The sequence below is a fragment of the Ambystoma mexicanum genome, chromosome 1p (assembly GCF_040938575.1).
Source record: "Ambystoma mexicanum isolate Mex_15411 chromosome 1p, UKY_AmexF1_1, whole genome shotgun sequence".
Lineage (NCBI taxonomy): Eukaryota > Metazoa > Chordata > Amphibia > Caudata > Ambystomatidae > Ambystoma > Ambystoma mexicanum.
Genome location: NC_090921.1, coordinates 319087735 through 319102004, shown reverse-complemented (window position 1 = coordinate 319102004; position 14270 = coordinate 319087735). Strand labels below are relative to the sequence as shown.

Here is a 14270-nt window from a genome sequence, read left to right as displayed (position 1 = left end):
AAAAAGGAGAAACCAACTCTAAGGAAGAAAGACGGGCATTACCGAGAGAAAAGACGGAACATACAGCTAATCTCAGGAGGAGCAGGATGGGCGCAACTCGGAGAAAGGAAGGCACGCCACTCTGAAGGAGAGGGACGGGCGCAACTCCGAGAAGGGAAGGCAAACAACACCGAGAGAGAAGACAATTCCGAGGGAGAAGGACAGACGCAATTCGGAGAAAGGAAGGAACGCCACTCTGAGGGAGAGAAACAACGCAACTCCGAGGGAGAAGCAAACTCCGAGAAAGGTAGGCGCACAACTCTGAAGGAGAGGGTCGTGCGCCACTCTGAGGGAGAAAAAGCAAACTCCGAGAAAGGAAGGTGCGCAATTCCAAGTGAGGAAGGCAAGCAACACCGAAAGAGAAGACATCTCCGAGGGAGAAGGGCGGGCGCAACTAAGCGAGTGAAGGCAGGCGAAGCCAATTTGGAGCTAGGGAAAAAGCAAACCAACCCCGAGAGAGGAAGCACCGGGGACATGTCTTAGGGCACGATCCCGGAGTATCCAACGATCCCCGCTTACATCAACACCAAGGCTTAACCCCTAGCATCGGCAAGCTGCAACATCCGCATTAGAACCGCAACTTCCTTAATATCCGCAATAACTGCATTGCAACCACCGAAATTCGCAACTATCAGCATCCACAGAACCACCTGCGCATTCACCTCCACCACCAGTACCGGAGTCGCCGGCAACCATCGTCGCACGCACCACAAGCTCCAAAACCCCTGGACGAGCAGAATCCATTCGCGCCTCAACCAATGAGTGACACTAACGCTAACCGCAGCACCCGCATCGGCGCCGCCCACCACCAGCTCCCACAAGCACCAGCAACTGCACGCTGCCACCCGCGGCCTCCAGCATCCGCGCCGGAGCCAACCACCTGGCGCCTAGCGATCGGCGTAGTCAGGTGTTCTGGGCACCACCAGCCACAGCGAGGCAGGACGCAGGCCAACCTACGGGAATCCCAGGCCACTCATTTTCGAACCTTGACTTCTAAGCACTTTTTGAACCCGAGGGCGGCCAGATGAGACTCTGTTTGCAGCGCTGCACTTTAGCGGTGGCCACATTTATGAATTTGCAGAACTGCGGATTTATGACACCACCACAGCGCTGACCCCAAGAACCGCATCAGGGGTCACGGTGGGCCTTCTATATCCTGGGTTGGTTCCGCGTGGCGCTGGCTGGGACGCAGCCCTTGAAGCCTCTTCTGTGAGGGCTCAAGACGCTTGCCCAGTACCGGCGATGCTAGACGCCGAGACAGCCTCTAGGCGTGGACTCTAGGCGCTACTCTTGCCATGGGACCGCACAACTGCCCCGTGCCCTGCAGAATCTCCGGCCCTGCAGCCTGGTTGCCCTCCTGCCTTCTCCTTGCCCTCGCAGCGGGCACCGCGGCCGTGTCGCCTCGCTGTCGGCTCACTCCTCCTTGGGCCGGGCGCCGCCAGCCGCGCAGCTATACCCACCTGGAGGGCGACGTGCGCTGGCGATGGCTCTACTCTTCCACCAACTACTTCCTCCACATCGACCGCAGCGGAGCGGTGCGGGGACGTCGCTGGGGGGACATCGCGCAGAGTGAGTACAGAACATGCATGGGTGGGTGTGTGCATCGTGTATGTGGGCAATTGTTTACTGGTTCAAAGCGCCCTGAAGAGGGGAGACAGGCGTGCTAGGAGAAGGGGGGGGGAGCAGGCTGGGGGTGACCGGGAGAGTGAGAAGAAACCGGGCCTGACAGTGAGTTAGATCTTAGGGGGCACGGTGAGCTAGGGGGGAGGACGGATGGCCCAGGCTTTCAGGACCCAGGACAGCAGCTCTGCCCACTCCACCTGCTCTCCAGCTCTCTCCTGAATGGGGGGGAGGGGGCACTGCCAGGCGAATAGCTCTTCATTTTTCTAAGTACAAAGGGCTTTCGGTTGGACAAGGATCTCATGGTTCGGGGGAGAATGCCCTCCCAGCGTCCCAGGGTACGGGCAGTGGTATTCTAATCGGCCGACCCTAAGCTGAAGAAGTTGGGTCCTGCACTGAGCTTCTCGGGTGCCAGTATGACGGACACGCCATTGGAATGGGGGCTGTACGGACCCGAAGGCTCTGTGCTCGCCTCTGTATCCATCGAGGTTTCTTGTACAGCGCTTAACATCCCCTCCGGGCCACTTGGGAGCGCTTTCGCGTTAGAGGAGGGAGTGGAGTGAGTGGCTCGTGCTTGTGAGCAGATTACGAACTATCTGAGCGGCGCGCGGACTGGTGAAGCGCATTTCTTGTCTCTTGAGCACATGGGGCGCGTGTGTGTGGCACGGAAGTCGCCCACTGCCCGGAATATAACCATATCAGAGCGTGTGCTAGACGGGGACATTTTATTTAGCCTGGTGGGTTAAGGCTCTGACGCAGGCCTGAAGTGCCCTACAGAAAGGTTTGACCTCTCATCTCTTCGTCCCCGGTACTTTGAAATGGTCCGGCACAGCTGTAAAGCGCCATACAAGCAGCCAACATTACATATACAATAGATGACCAGTTTGAAAACTGGCAGTGCCTACTCAGTCCTGGCATCCCCATGAGGACGCAGAAGGGAGTACTATTGAGTTGGGCAATACCGCCTGCTATTCACAGCACAGCCAAACAGCACACGCACTAAATAAACCGCACACTATATTAGTGCTGTTATTATTTTCTTGCCTGCACGCATTCCGCCGGCAGTATTCACAGGCAAGAAATGCATAGACACGCGCATATTAATTACGTCACCGTGGACCAGACAGCAGTTTGTCATCCATGACACAGCCACGTGAGCGCCACTGTGCTCACAGCGTGGGTGTGGCTCCCACGCGCGTGGGAGGAATAGCGGCAAGGTCGCGGGGAGATTTGGTGACCTGCACCTCTACGCACGGCACTGCCCGAGCTCTAGGTATGTGATGCCAACGTGCACTGCCGCAGCCTGGGCTGAACCTATCCCGCGCTCGTGCGTGTGCGTGTGTAAGCCTGCGCTGCTGCACTCCGTGCCGTGCTCTCGACTCTAGTGGAGCCGTCCTTTTGTGAAAGCAGCACTGGTCTCGCTTTTGTGCCAGCTGTCCCCTGCTGGTGTGTGGCTCGGGAAGTAAATTTGCGCTGCAGCTTGGACACTCCCCCCCCCCCGCCAGGGCTCTCTTGCTAGCCAGCTAGGTGTGCGCTCTACACATGCGATATATGCTCACACAGTGCTGGTTTTTACGTGGGAAAGGTCAGTACTGCCGCTACCCGTGCTGTGCATGCCCTGTGATGTGTGTGAGCGACGTGTGGGGTTGTGACTCTCACAATCGTTTCACCCAAAAACCGACCTAAACGGAAAGGTTAAAATCAGTGAAAGCGAGTTTTCACCAGGGGGCCTTAACGATGCAGGATCGGAATACACGCAGGGACGCCTGTGGGGAATGCAGCCGGCCCCCCCATTTGAACACCAGGGAAGGGATGATGAAAGAAAGTTAACCCGGTTCAGCACGAGTCGCTGGCCATGCTTAATATACAGGCGCACACCCATTGGCCAATAGGGGCCTTTCCAGGCGTTTTAGAAGCACATCCAAGCACATAAATGGGATGAGATGTGAAATGCATTCGTATGGGAACCCTCTCCGTTTCAGTAAACGGGTGCAGGGTTGTGCACAATGTATAGAAGGGTAATTTCTGACACTCAGGTGCCTTTGTTCTTACCCAGGACACCAGCGGTGTGAGCAGCTGCCGTATTCGTTGCATTTCTACCCTTTAAACATTGATACACTGTTATTTCTTTTGCTTGGATTTGACAATGACACGTTTGCATGCATGTCCCAGCAGGGGTGTTGCTAGGTCTGGAAAAGATCCTGGGCTACACTAATGTCTGAACTCGGGGCTAGCTAGGCTTTTGGTTGTGGCCCTGGAGCTTCTATCCAGGGCTACAACCAAAAGACGGGGTTCTATAGACCCCTTCGCCCCCCAGAAACCCCCAGCAACGCCACTGTGAAATTCTCTCACAGCACCCGTGTAGGTGTTGGAGACTCTGCATGCAAGGGGGCTATCCAGCACATGTATTGAGATATCGCACGGCCCCCAAAATAAATGCTCCGGTTCATGTTGTCAACATGGGGCGCTGTTATTATGAATCAAAAAAAGACGACTCATTCGCTCCCTGTTGAGCATCAACGGAGCTTCTCCCAAGATCCAGGTCACGTGAGCGCGGTGACGCAAGACCACGGCGCTCTGATTCCGTTGCCTTAGCACAGAGACCTCTTGTACAGAATCCTCCTGTGTTCGATTTTGAGTGACTGTCAGACTGTTCAGCACAGCACCACAAGGCAAACTCAGATCCACATGTGCAAGCAGAGGTCTCCCTTTGCTTGGAGGCAGCATCCAGAGACTGGCTTCCCCAAGGCCTGGGCACAGACCCTCAGTTCATTCAGGACCCAGGGTCTCTCAAGCTCTTCAGGAGATATGTTCCAGCATCCTGTGTTCAGCGCTGTAATTGGCGCAGTGCTCAGCCTATCCTAGTAAGCCTAGTCTCTGCTCCCCTCCCATGTTGTTCCCACTAAGCTTGTAAAGTGCTCCCGTTTCCTTCTCGAAGCTAGATCTGGGCTCTATCAATACATTAATAATACTAAGAATCAGTAAGCAACCCTCTCTGCCCCTCACCCATTACTACAGATCAGGCAAGTGACCTCTTGAGGAAGTTGTATGGTGACATCTGTCACCTTTCCTCTTCCTGTTTGAAATAGTTACTGAGAGGCTACCTACATCTTCCAGGCAGTGGGATCAAAGGCAGAGACCAATGTAGTGCCAATACTACCCTGGTCCCGGGCTCTCGGCAGCATACCCGGGTTCCTGCTCAACTAAAGGGCATTATCTCACCTTGGAAAGAACGAAGAGCTCTGGGTGATCAACATTACGTTTGATATACCTTCTAGAAAAATCAAACTCATAATCGACTGCTTTTTAAATAGTTCTGCTGGTAAACCAATTTGGGAACCGCTGGTCATGCTGCCACTGCCAGCTTTGTTTAAAAAGGAATAGGGTGAATACATCCTGTGGATGCTACATGGTGTTGTGGGCACACAGTGAAGAACACACTATCAGGATTAAAAATACCTTCTGAAATCCCAACGTGCAATCCTGGTGTGAGGAATTCGGCCATCCGCACGGTGGGGGTGCGCTCGCCTGGGTTTTTTAAAATTTTAAAAGAAAATGAACGATGGTAGATCAACATCCGGATAATGTGTGGGGCTAGTCCACACACATTTTCCTATGCTCATGGCACGACATTCACATAGACCTGTGTACTCTGGGTGGACACAGCTTACAGGCCCCCTGTCATATTTAGTTGGAATATGACCACCATGGTCAGCCCAATTAACTAATAAAGGCTCCATGGATTCACCCTTTCCTTTGTTAGCTGCTAGTGGCAGCCTTGCATACTAATAAGAGTTAATTCAAACAGGCTCACAGGAGGCCTGGTCGGAGTACTAAGAAAGGTCAGGAAAACCCCAACAATCTTTGATATGCACTGTGTCAACCTGAAGCCAGCTCCCGCCTCTCAGTATCAAGGGCAGTGACCTGTCATGTTTGGAACTTTGAATTTACAGTAGTCATCCCTGCAGAGGGACTCCAATCAGAAGGTAGGAGCATGTGGTTTGATGGAGAAAGTCTGTTTTCGCTGCAGCTTCAAGAGAGACCTGCCGCTTTAATCAGGAACCACAGAAAATTCCATTAATCAGAGAGACCCATTGATCCACAACAGACAGGAAGATGGGTGGGACTTAGTATGACATGTTTTCACCTCTTTACCTTTTCTGTTGCAAAGCACTCTGGTTATGACCTCATGCATACATGAGATTGTTGGTGGGACCCAGGATTGGTTCATTAAGGTAGTCCTAGCCTACACCAATCACTGTGGCCCATTTGGCTTTAAGAGCGCTGAGCCCCTCTTTTGGGCAGGTCATCTGAAGACTTCGCAAGGAGTAACAAGAAGAACTGATTTGGACCCTGGCTGAAGGTACAGTCTGCCTTACAGCTTCCACCAGTGAAGGAAGGCCAGGATTTCCAAAGAGGGAAGCAAGATCCCTTCCCTATACATCACTCAGGGAACAGAGTGATATAGTGAATCCAGAGGACCCTCAAGCAGCTCCAGAACCGGTACCCAAACCACACAGAGTGTTCCCTGCTAGGCTCCGCAATCAAGCTTCCTAGGTGGGAAGTGCTATAGAGTCTCTGAACCAACACTCTCATCAGCTTTGGGCCATCCGCCTTAAAGGACGACACAAGCCCAGTGAAGAAACTAGGAGGAGTGCATCAACATCAACCAGTGTCCGCCTTAAAGGAAATTCCGAGCCAGTCGAGCCCCTCAAGCTGTAACCGACTGCACTACTGACTGTTGTCACACCACAGTTGATAGCGTCGTCCGAGACACCTCGACCAGTGCTTCAGACCCACCTACCAGCACCGAGACAATGATTCCTGATGCTGTGTAGGCCAGCCTGCAGCCGTCCGTCCAGCCTCACTCGCCGAACTGCCTGCCGCATGATGCCCGCAGCTGTCTCCGGTCTTCTACTCTGTCGCCGGAGCTGCAAAGCACCCTGAAACCGATTCAGCCCTGTCAAGCATCAAGATCTTCTCCAAGCACAAGGTACATTGCGGTTCTGTCCCCCAGGCCCTTCTCGAAAGGCTCCTAGTGACATTTTACAACCCATTGCTCCCCTTGTGCTGAAACTAAGTATGCTTGAACTATTGCGATTAATTACTGTACTGACTACACTCCTGTCAGTATCCAGAGTGCATCCCCTTTACTTCTTAAAACTGTCTGTCCTCTGCATTCCTTTACAGGGTGGGTTGTATTTTGTAGTGTGCTAGAACTGTCTGTTGAATAATAATAAAGTAGATATCTGTGCACACCTTGACTGAGCAGTACCTTTTATCATTTGGTAATAATTGTATTTTTGCTGTGTTGCAACTAACCAACAATCAACGACCTTGCGGAGATAAACCTGCCGTTCCATCCACGTTACCAAAATTGGACAAGGAGGTTTATCATTTGCTTGTGTTTCCAATCTGTTCTGATACCTTCTGGTGTACTAGAGGTGTGGAGCTAATACATGGTTTAGAAACTGATATTCATCCCTGGACTACTGGTGCCCCGGAAGTTGGTTTGTCACAGCTGGCCGCAATAATAGCATTTAAAACAAATCTGCCACTCTGCATTTAATGATTATTTGGTTAGAATCTAGCCCTATCACCCACAAAGAAAACCAACTGTGCCCATGATTTTCATGGCTTTGGGCATCCCAGGTTCTTTATGAGACGGCGTTAGGCTAGATCTCAATGGAAAATCATACTATCAGTGCACATCAGGACTTTGGCACATAATGCACAGCCCAGCGGCATATCCAAATATCAATTCCGCTAATAGGCACCAAATATTTCATGAGCAAATAGTGTTCTCTACGTTTAATTTTGTCATGCATAATTGACCCTAGTCAGCACATCATTAGAGGTTTATAATATTCCCTGCTAGCAGGTAATTGATGGTTTGCAGCAAACAAGCTTAGCAAGTCATTTACCAGGCCATTGTCAGTTTCCATTATGCACAGTTGGCACACTATGGTAGATTTCCAGCATACTCACTGCTAGTTTACACTATGGCCACTTATAATTCCCAGCTTCCATTAGGCCCTACTTCCTGGATTATGTTCACTTAGCCGCTGCTTGCCCGATGATAAATGCCCTTTCCCTTCTGTCACTGCTGATGAGGAGAAGGGAGGCCAGACTCTCACTGGTGATCTAATGCCTTGATGGGCAGCGAGCCTGACACCAGTGGTGGACTGAACCTCAAACACACTCCCCCATTGGCTCGTGAGTTGAACTGCCTCAGCCAGCACCCAAGCAGGCAGATTTGACAGCACTTCCCGCTGGGTGGGACCTTGTGTATGGCACCTGGCGTCTTAGATTCCTAGTCATATCATCACCACAACCGTGACCCATTCTGCTCTGCTGTCTGTGCTGCGGCAGGGGCCGAATTTGTGCTGGTTGCAGTGCCAGTGAAAATCCCAAAAATGGATGGGTTCCCAATAGCCATTTGTTAGTACGGCAACCGATGGAAGTAGCATCCAGTTTCTGTCTTAAAACAAGTGGTAAGACAGCACACATTGGGCTCTTACACACGTGTAGCCCCTTCAAAATAATACAAAATGGCTGGTCTTCGCCGCAGCTCAATGACATTAGCATCAGAGCAAATGCAGTCACTGTGCTAGCCCTACCACTAATACAAATCTCTCCATTGTGACAGTGCTAAGACCAGGGGGTACATGATTAGTGTACCCGTTCTACAACCAGCTATGCAGGCCTGCCATAAAGGGAGACCCAAATGCAAACATTGGACATTCCTGGTGTGCTCCCAGTGGACCAGTCCTTGTATACTCTCTGTTTGCACAAGACCTATCACGATTGAACAGATTATGCTGACTCATGATCAGTCGCTGTGCTTTGTGATAGGTCATGTTATGTAATTTCATGCTGTCATGTGATATGCCATGGTATATATGACATGTTATGTTCTATATCAAGCTATGTCACAATATGCCTTATCATGATATATGATAGGATATTCAGTCGCAATGTTACCTTATGTCAGTGGGAGGGAGCGGTTGGGAGCGGTGCTCCACTACCTTTTAAAAAATGTTTTACTGTTCCTATACTTTTATTTTAAAAAGAAACCATTCCGTAATCGTTTAGTTTTAAAATAAAAGTGTAGAAAGAAGTTGAACTTTGCACTTCAGTGCACTGCACTCAAGATTCCCTTGAAAAGCAGGTGTGTTTGGGGGTTTGGATGCGAGGGGGCGTGTGGCGATGGAGTTTGTGGGGAGCGCGGGCAGGTCAGCAGGGAACATAATTACACTACGGGCCTGATTCATGGAAGTGTTTTATAATGGTGCAATGCCATAGGAAAACGTTCTGGAATCAGGCCCAACTTCTTTTCGTACCCTTCGACCACTGCCTTATGTCCAATCAAAATTCAAGAAAAATAGTAACCTTTACCTAAACTTAAAATGCACACATCTAATAAAACACTAACACTGCACCCCTGCAAGAGAGAATACGGACGGATAATGCAGACGTTCTAGCAACAGGGGGCACTCTGGGTCTCGAATACAGAGATAGACAGGTAAAGACAGTTCAGCAGCAATGTGTGTCTTTGGGAAAGGTATAGAGTGGAATCGCACAAGTCACTGGGGCCCTCAAAGGTGGGCCAGGGCAACAGGAACACTGCATATACGTTGTTCACATGTCTTTGGGGCCCAACAGTGTCGAGCTGGGGTTCTAGGGACTGCACTGCATGTCGCAACGTTCTTCCCAATGACACGTCATTGCCAAGATGATTCGAGACAGGGGCCGCCAATTGATCGGAGCGGTGTCGAGACAGCTCAAGCCGATAGCTTCTAGTAGTTCGAGTCAGCGTTGGGAGGAGTGAAGGTGTTGGCTTGCACTGGTTCGAATCGGTGGTCAAGATGTGGCTAGTCCACTGCTGCTACGAGTGTCAAGTTGAGCAATTGGCTTCTGTTAGTCGAGCCAGTTTGAAACAACTAAAAAACGCAAATAGGCAGCTCTAAGTGTTTAGAGTGCCAAAAGCACTAATCCTGTTGCGGCTTTAAGTGTGCCAAACAGGGTCGAGCTAGCCGAAAAAGCATTTCAAGCTAAACATGGGTGTTCTGGGCTACCTCTGCTTTGAGAGGTGCTGGGAGACCCAGTCCAGGGTAGCCACGGCCAAGGTGAATCCCCAGTTCAGTAGTTCGACTCCAGGAAGGCTGTGCGCCACCTGCAAGGGTAATTCCATCCAGTAAGCAGGTTCCTGGCTCCAGTGTGCAGGCAGCAGATGGTCTTGGTCCACAGCGTCTTCACCCAAATGTTCCTCTGGGATGGTTGAGGGAAGGAGCTTGCCTGTTGCTCAGAAGCCTCTGCTCTACACCTCTATGGCAGAGGACTTTGGAATAGACTATTCTCCCAAACCGGTTCCAGGAAATTCTTCTTCCTTCAAGAGTATAAAGATGGATCAATTAAGGGAAGGGTCTTTCCCACCTTATGTGGTCAAAATGCCACAGCTGATTGGTTCCCTTCTAGCCATGTGTAAGGGCTCTTGTCATGGCTGCTGTGTCAAATGTCCTTTGCCCTTTCATGTCATACCCAGAGTGCTCTCTCTATGGGAAGTGGGCAGTGGTCTAAGTGAACGAAATGAAGTAGTGGAACTATGTTCCCTCCACCCCACAAAGCACATCGCCACCCCCCCTCTCACGCACAATACAAACCTCCCAAACAAATGCAGCTGCTGTTTAAGGGAACATTCAGTGCAGTTCACTGAAGTGCAAGTTTTAACTTCTTCCTACACATTTACATTAAAACAAAACCATTCCAGAACGGTTTCTTTTTAAAATATAAATATAGGAACAGTAAAGCGTAATTAAAAAAAAGTAGAGCAGCAATGCTCCCAACCGCTCCCACCCACATACGACCACTGGAAGTGGGGAAGGGGCAGGGAGTTTGGTTTGGCCCCAGCAAGATCCAAGCTGGGGGAACCCTTCTGGGGACTGTAATTCTCTAATGGGCTGTGCGGACTCCACCCCCTTATTCCCTCTGCCTACTTCAAATAGTCTTTGGTAATTATCACTGTGGTGAGGGGTGGCCATTGTATCCTGGCAGTCTGCCTTTGAAGCACTGGTTCCAAGCTAACCCCACAGGAGAGATTTCCTGCTCTGAAAAGGAGATGTTAACCATTCTCAGGAGCATCAAAGGTAGGTCTTCTTGAAGTACACCATAATGATGCCTGGGTAAAACTCAGCCCAGACAAACTGAATACACCCCCAGCCCTTTCATGCAAGGTTGCCTATCCCCCAGGCTGACAGTTAAATGACATCAAAGGCGTATGTCTGTATAACTGTGTAATCTCAAGAGCCACCATGTAAAACCATGCACTGCTTATCTTTAGATATTTCTCTTCCTCCAGGCCCCAGAGAGGCCTGAAACCTGGAAGAGGCCTGTCGAGATATCGTGAAAGCAGGGAGACGAAAGGAGGGTCCATAGAATGAGTAACCCTGGACAACACTTCCTAGCTGACGTTTTCTGTTTTGTTTTGCTAGGCTAGAGCTGGACATTAGATAGTAGGATTTGTGAACTCATCTAGCATAGGGTAGCCAGGACTGTTAAAATTAGGTTTTTGAACTTTGTTGGATGCTTCATTGGACTTTATTTTGTAGACTAGGGTGTACCTGGAGAGACAACAAATTCCTCCTTGGAGGTGTGGGTCACCTGGAGAAAATCTCAGTTTGTGTTGTCCTATCCCTGACACAGCTTACTTTAAGAACGTGTTTCTTTATAGATTTTTCTGTGCAGGCTTTTTGTCCCGCTAATTCGTGGACATAATGCTAAATAAAGCCATACCTATCACATTTATCCGGTGTCACATAGGCAATTTCCCGGCCTAACCACAAAATGGTGCTGCAGGCATATATTGTTGAGATAGCAATCATGATTTTCTTATAATACACAACGCTTAAAATTTAATTTACAGTGGCAATGCCAGCATACATTGTTTAAACCAACCTTATGAATGATTTCTTCTGGGCAATACCAGCATGCAATGGGGAACAAGTGTTAGCACATATACTTGAGGAAGACCGCATAATTCTCTTCACGTATATTATGTGAGGTGACACACATATAGGTCTATGCACTTAAGCAACCACTTGGTTTGTTAAGACACTTCTTTTAATTGGTTTTTACCAGTGAAAACATTACAGTGATAGATAAACAGAGCACATACCAATTAGACTCCTATTCACACGAGGATGCCAAGAGCCAAGGGCTGCACATATTTACAATCTTATAATGTAATCACTATCCTTCATTTATTGTGTTCAAGAAGCCCGATATGTTATGATTCCCAATTGGGTGAAGATCCTTGTTCAAGGGAATCCAGCTAGGGTGTGGTCTGTACAATATGAATAATGTAGGTAAGAGAATCTGCGAAAGAGCTTTTAATTGCACACACAATAGCTTTATTTAAAGAATGTGCAACATGTAAAACCACTTTTCCCTCAGTAATGCGGAGTTAAGATAATTGTGTTTGGAATAAATAGCCTCTTATTGTGCCAAAATGAACTGGATTCAGGACCTGGAGAGAAAAGAATATTCATTATCTTCAATTAATATCGGATCACCAGCTTGGCATACACTCACCTACTGGGTGGTATGAGAACATTGAGAGAAATCTTCCAATATTTGAGAAAAACCAACAAGAAAGGGGACACGCGCTGGCATATATTCTTGAAAAAGACCTTATGATTTTCTTTGAGTATAAGCAGCATTTATATGTGTTTTACCGTGATAATGATCCTATTGGTATTCAATCCATTCATGGCTATTAAATCCTCCAGAACCATCCCTCTATAAAGAGCTACGAACTATGTCAATAAATAGGAGCCATTGAGCCTAAACCTATATTATAAACTGAAATAGGAGGCAACGGGGAGCAGATAATTTCAAACCCCTCAGAGAATTAAAAGGAAAATGAAAGAATTTGATTGGATAAAACAATGCAAAAGGCTGGTACAATACAGTTCCTTGAAGGAATACAGGAATGTAATGATGCACTTCTCGGTTATCTGATGTGGCTAGCTAGTCCTGCATATCGTCAGGCCTTTATGCGCTTCTGATAGGAGCCCCTTCCCATGAGGTTAGGGTGGTGAGGCTGCTACCTGATAGTCCCCCCTGGGGGTGGTACTCAGCGGAAGGATCTCATGGGAAGAAACCTCCCCTCTGTAGACAAAGGAGAACATCTCTGGAGAACGCTGTATGCCAACCCAGCCCCCACACCCTGCCCACCTACCTATCCCACGAAACTAAACTCCATATCCCATATTTCCACGCATGTTTGTGAGTCCAAATACTTAATGACTACTGGGACAAAGAAGAGCAAGGCCTACCATAGGGAGAGCCATTTAACAAGGGCTGAAACAAGGAGGAGGTGCGGAACAAGGAAGAGTAATGGTGAGAACTTGAATGAACAGTCTGTCTTCTATGTCCGCTTTCGATAAAAACGAAAGGAGTACATACCATGTTGTCAGACCGTTTCTGGAGGAACCGCATGCATAGGAGTCGTCAGGCGTGGGGAACTGAAGAGGCTGTGAACTGAGAGTCTAATGGGCAGGCAAATGCATACCTATCCTGTCCAGCATGGATAGACGAACCAGAAAGAGGTAGAAGCAGAGATCCAGACGTGTGACGCAATGGGACGGCACGGTCAAGTGAAGATATGTATTCTGCAGAGAGCCAAATGCTACGGAGATGCCGCTGCACCATGAAGAACGGTGAAGAAGCCACAAGAAACACAAAACAGGAAGCAGAAGAGCCAGAGACCGACAAGAACACAACAGCAGCAACCTTAAAAGTACAGGGGTTGCTGGAACAGTTGGTGGGGGCACAGCAGGGTCTTGGGAGACTCATAACCAACAAAGCTGGGGTGGGGAGGAAGCCCCTGGGGGAGAAGAAAACCCTGAGAACGCTAGAGTCAGAACTGAAAGAGGTGAGGTCTGGGACAGGCACCCACAAAAACAAATCCCTACAAGTCATCGTCTTTGTGGCAGTACCTGGCAGGAAAGTGAATCAGGCCTGCCCAACTATAGCAATAGAGAAACATGGGTCTGGCACCCACACCCACAAAAGAAAATCCCTACAAATCTTCTTCGTGGCAGTGCCTGGCAGGAAAGTGAACCAAGTCTGCCAAATCAAAGCGGTAGAGAAATACGGGTCTGGGAACCGCACCCACACGAAGAATATAAACCATCTTTCTCATGGCAGTACTTGGCAGAGGAGTGAACTAAGTCTGGCCCAGTCTGGAAACAGGGAAGCCTAGGTCTGGGACCCTCACAAGGAAAGACTAAATGTGTTGAACTGTGGAATCAAAAGTGAAAGAGAGGCCAGGGGAAGGTAGTCATTCCCGCTAGTTGTATCAAACTCTAAAGTCAAGATACCAGGAGAAGGGAGTAATTCTCCTGGTAACCAAGGCCAGGGGAAGGTAGTCATTCCCGCTGGTTGTATCAAACTCTAAAGTCAAGATACCAGGAGAAGGGAGTAATTCTCCTGTTAACCAAGGCCAGGGGAAGGTAGTCATTCCCGCTGGTTGTATCAAACTCTAAAGTCAAGATACTAGGAGAAGGGAGTAATTCTCCTGGTAACCAAGGCCAGGGGAAGGTAGTCAT

General features: G+C 49.2%; 1 protein-coding gene across 1 annotated transcript in view; it reads left to right on the top strand.

The window, feature by feature from the left end:
• The first annotated feature begins 2799 nt into the window (after window positions 1-2799).
• The window catches only part of FGF22 (fibroblast growth factor 22), a 63804-nt gene continuing 52333 nt past the window's right edge, over window positions 2800-14270 (top strand). The window contains exon 1 of the mRNA XM_069612324.1: window positions 2800-2932. Coding sequence (XP_069468425.1) covers window positions 2800-2932 — 133 coding nt within the window. The remainder of the gene's footprint in view (window positions 2933-14270) is intronic.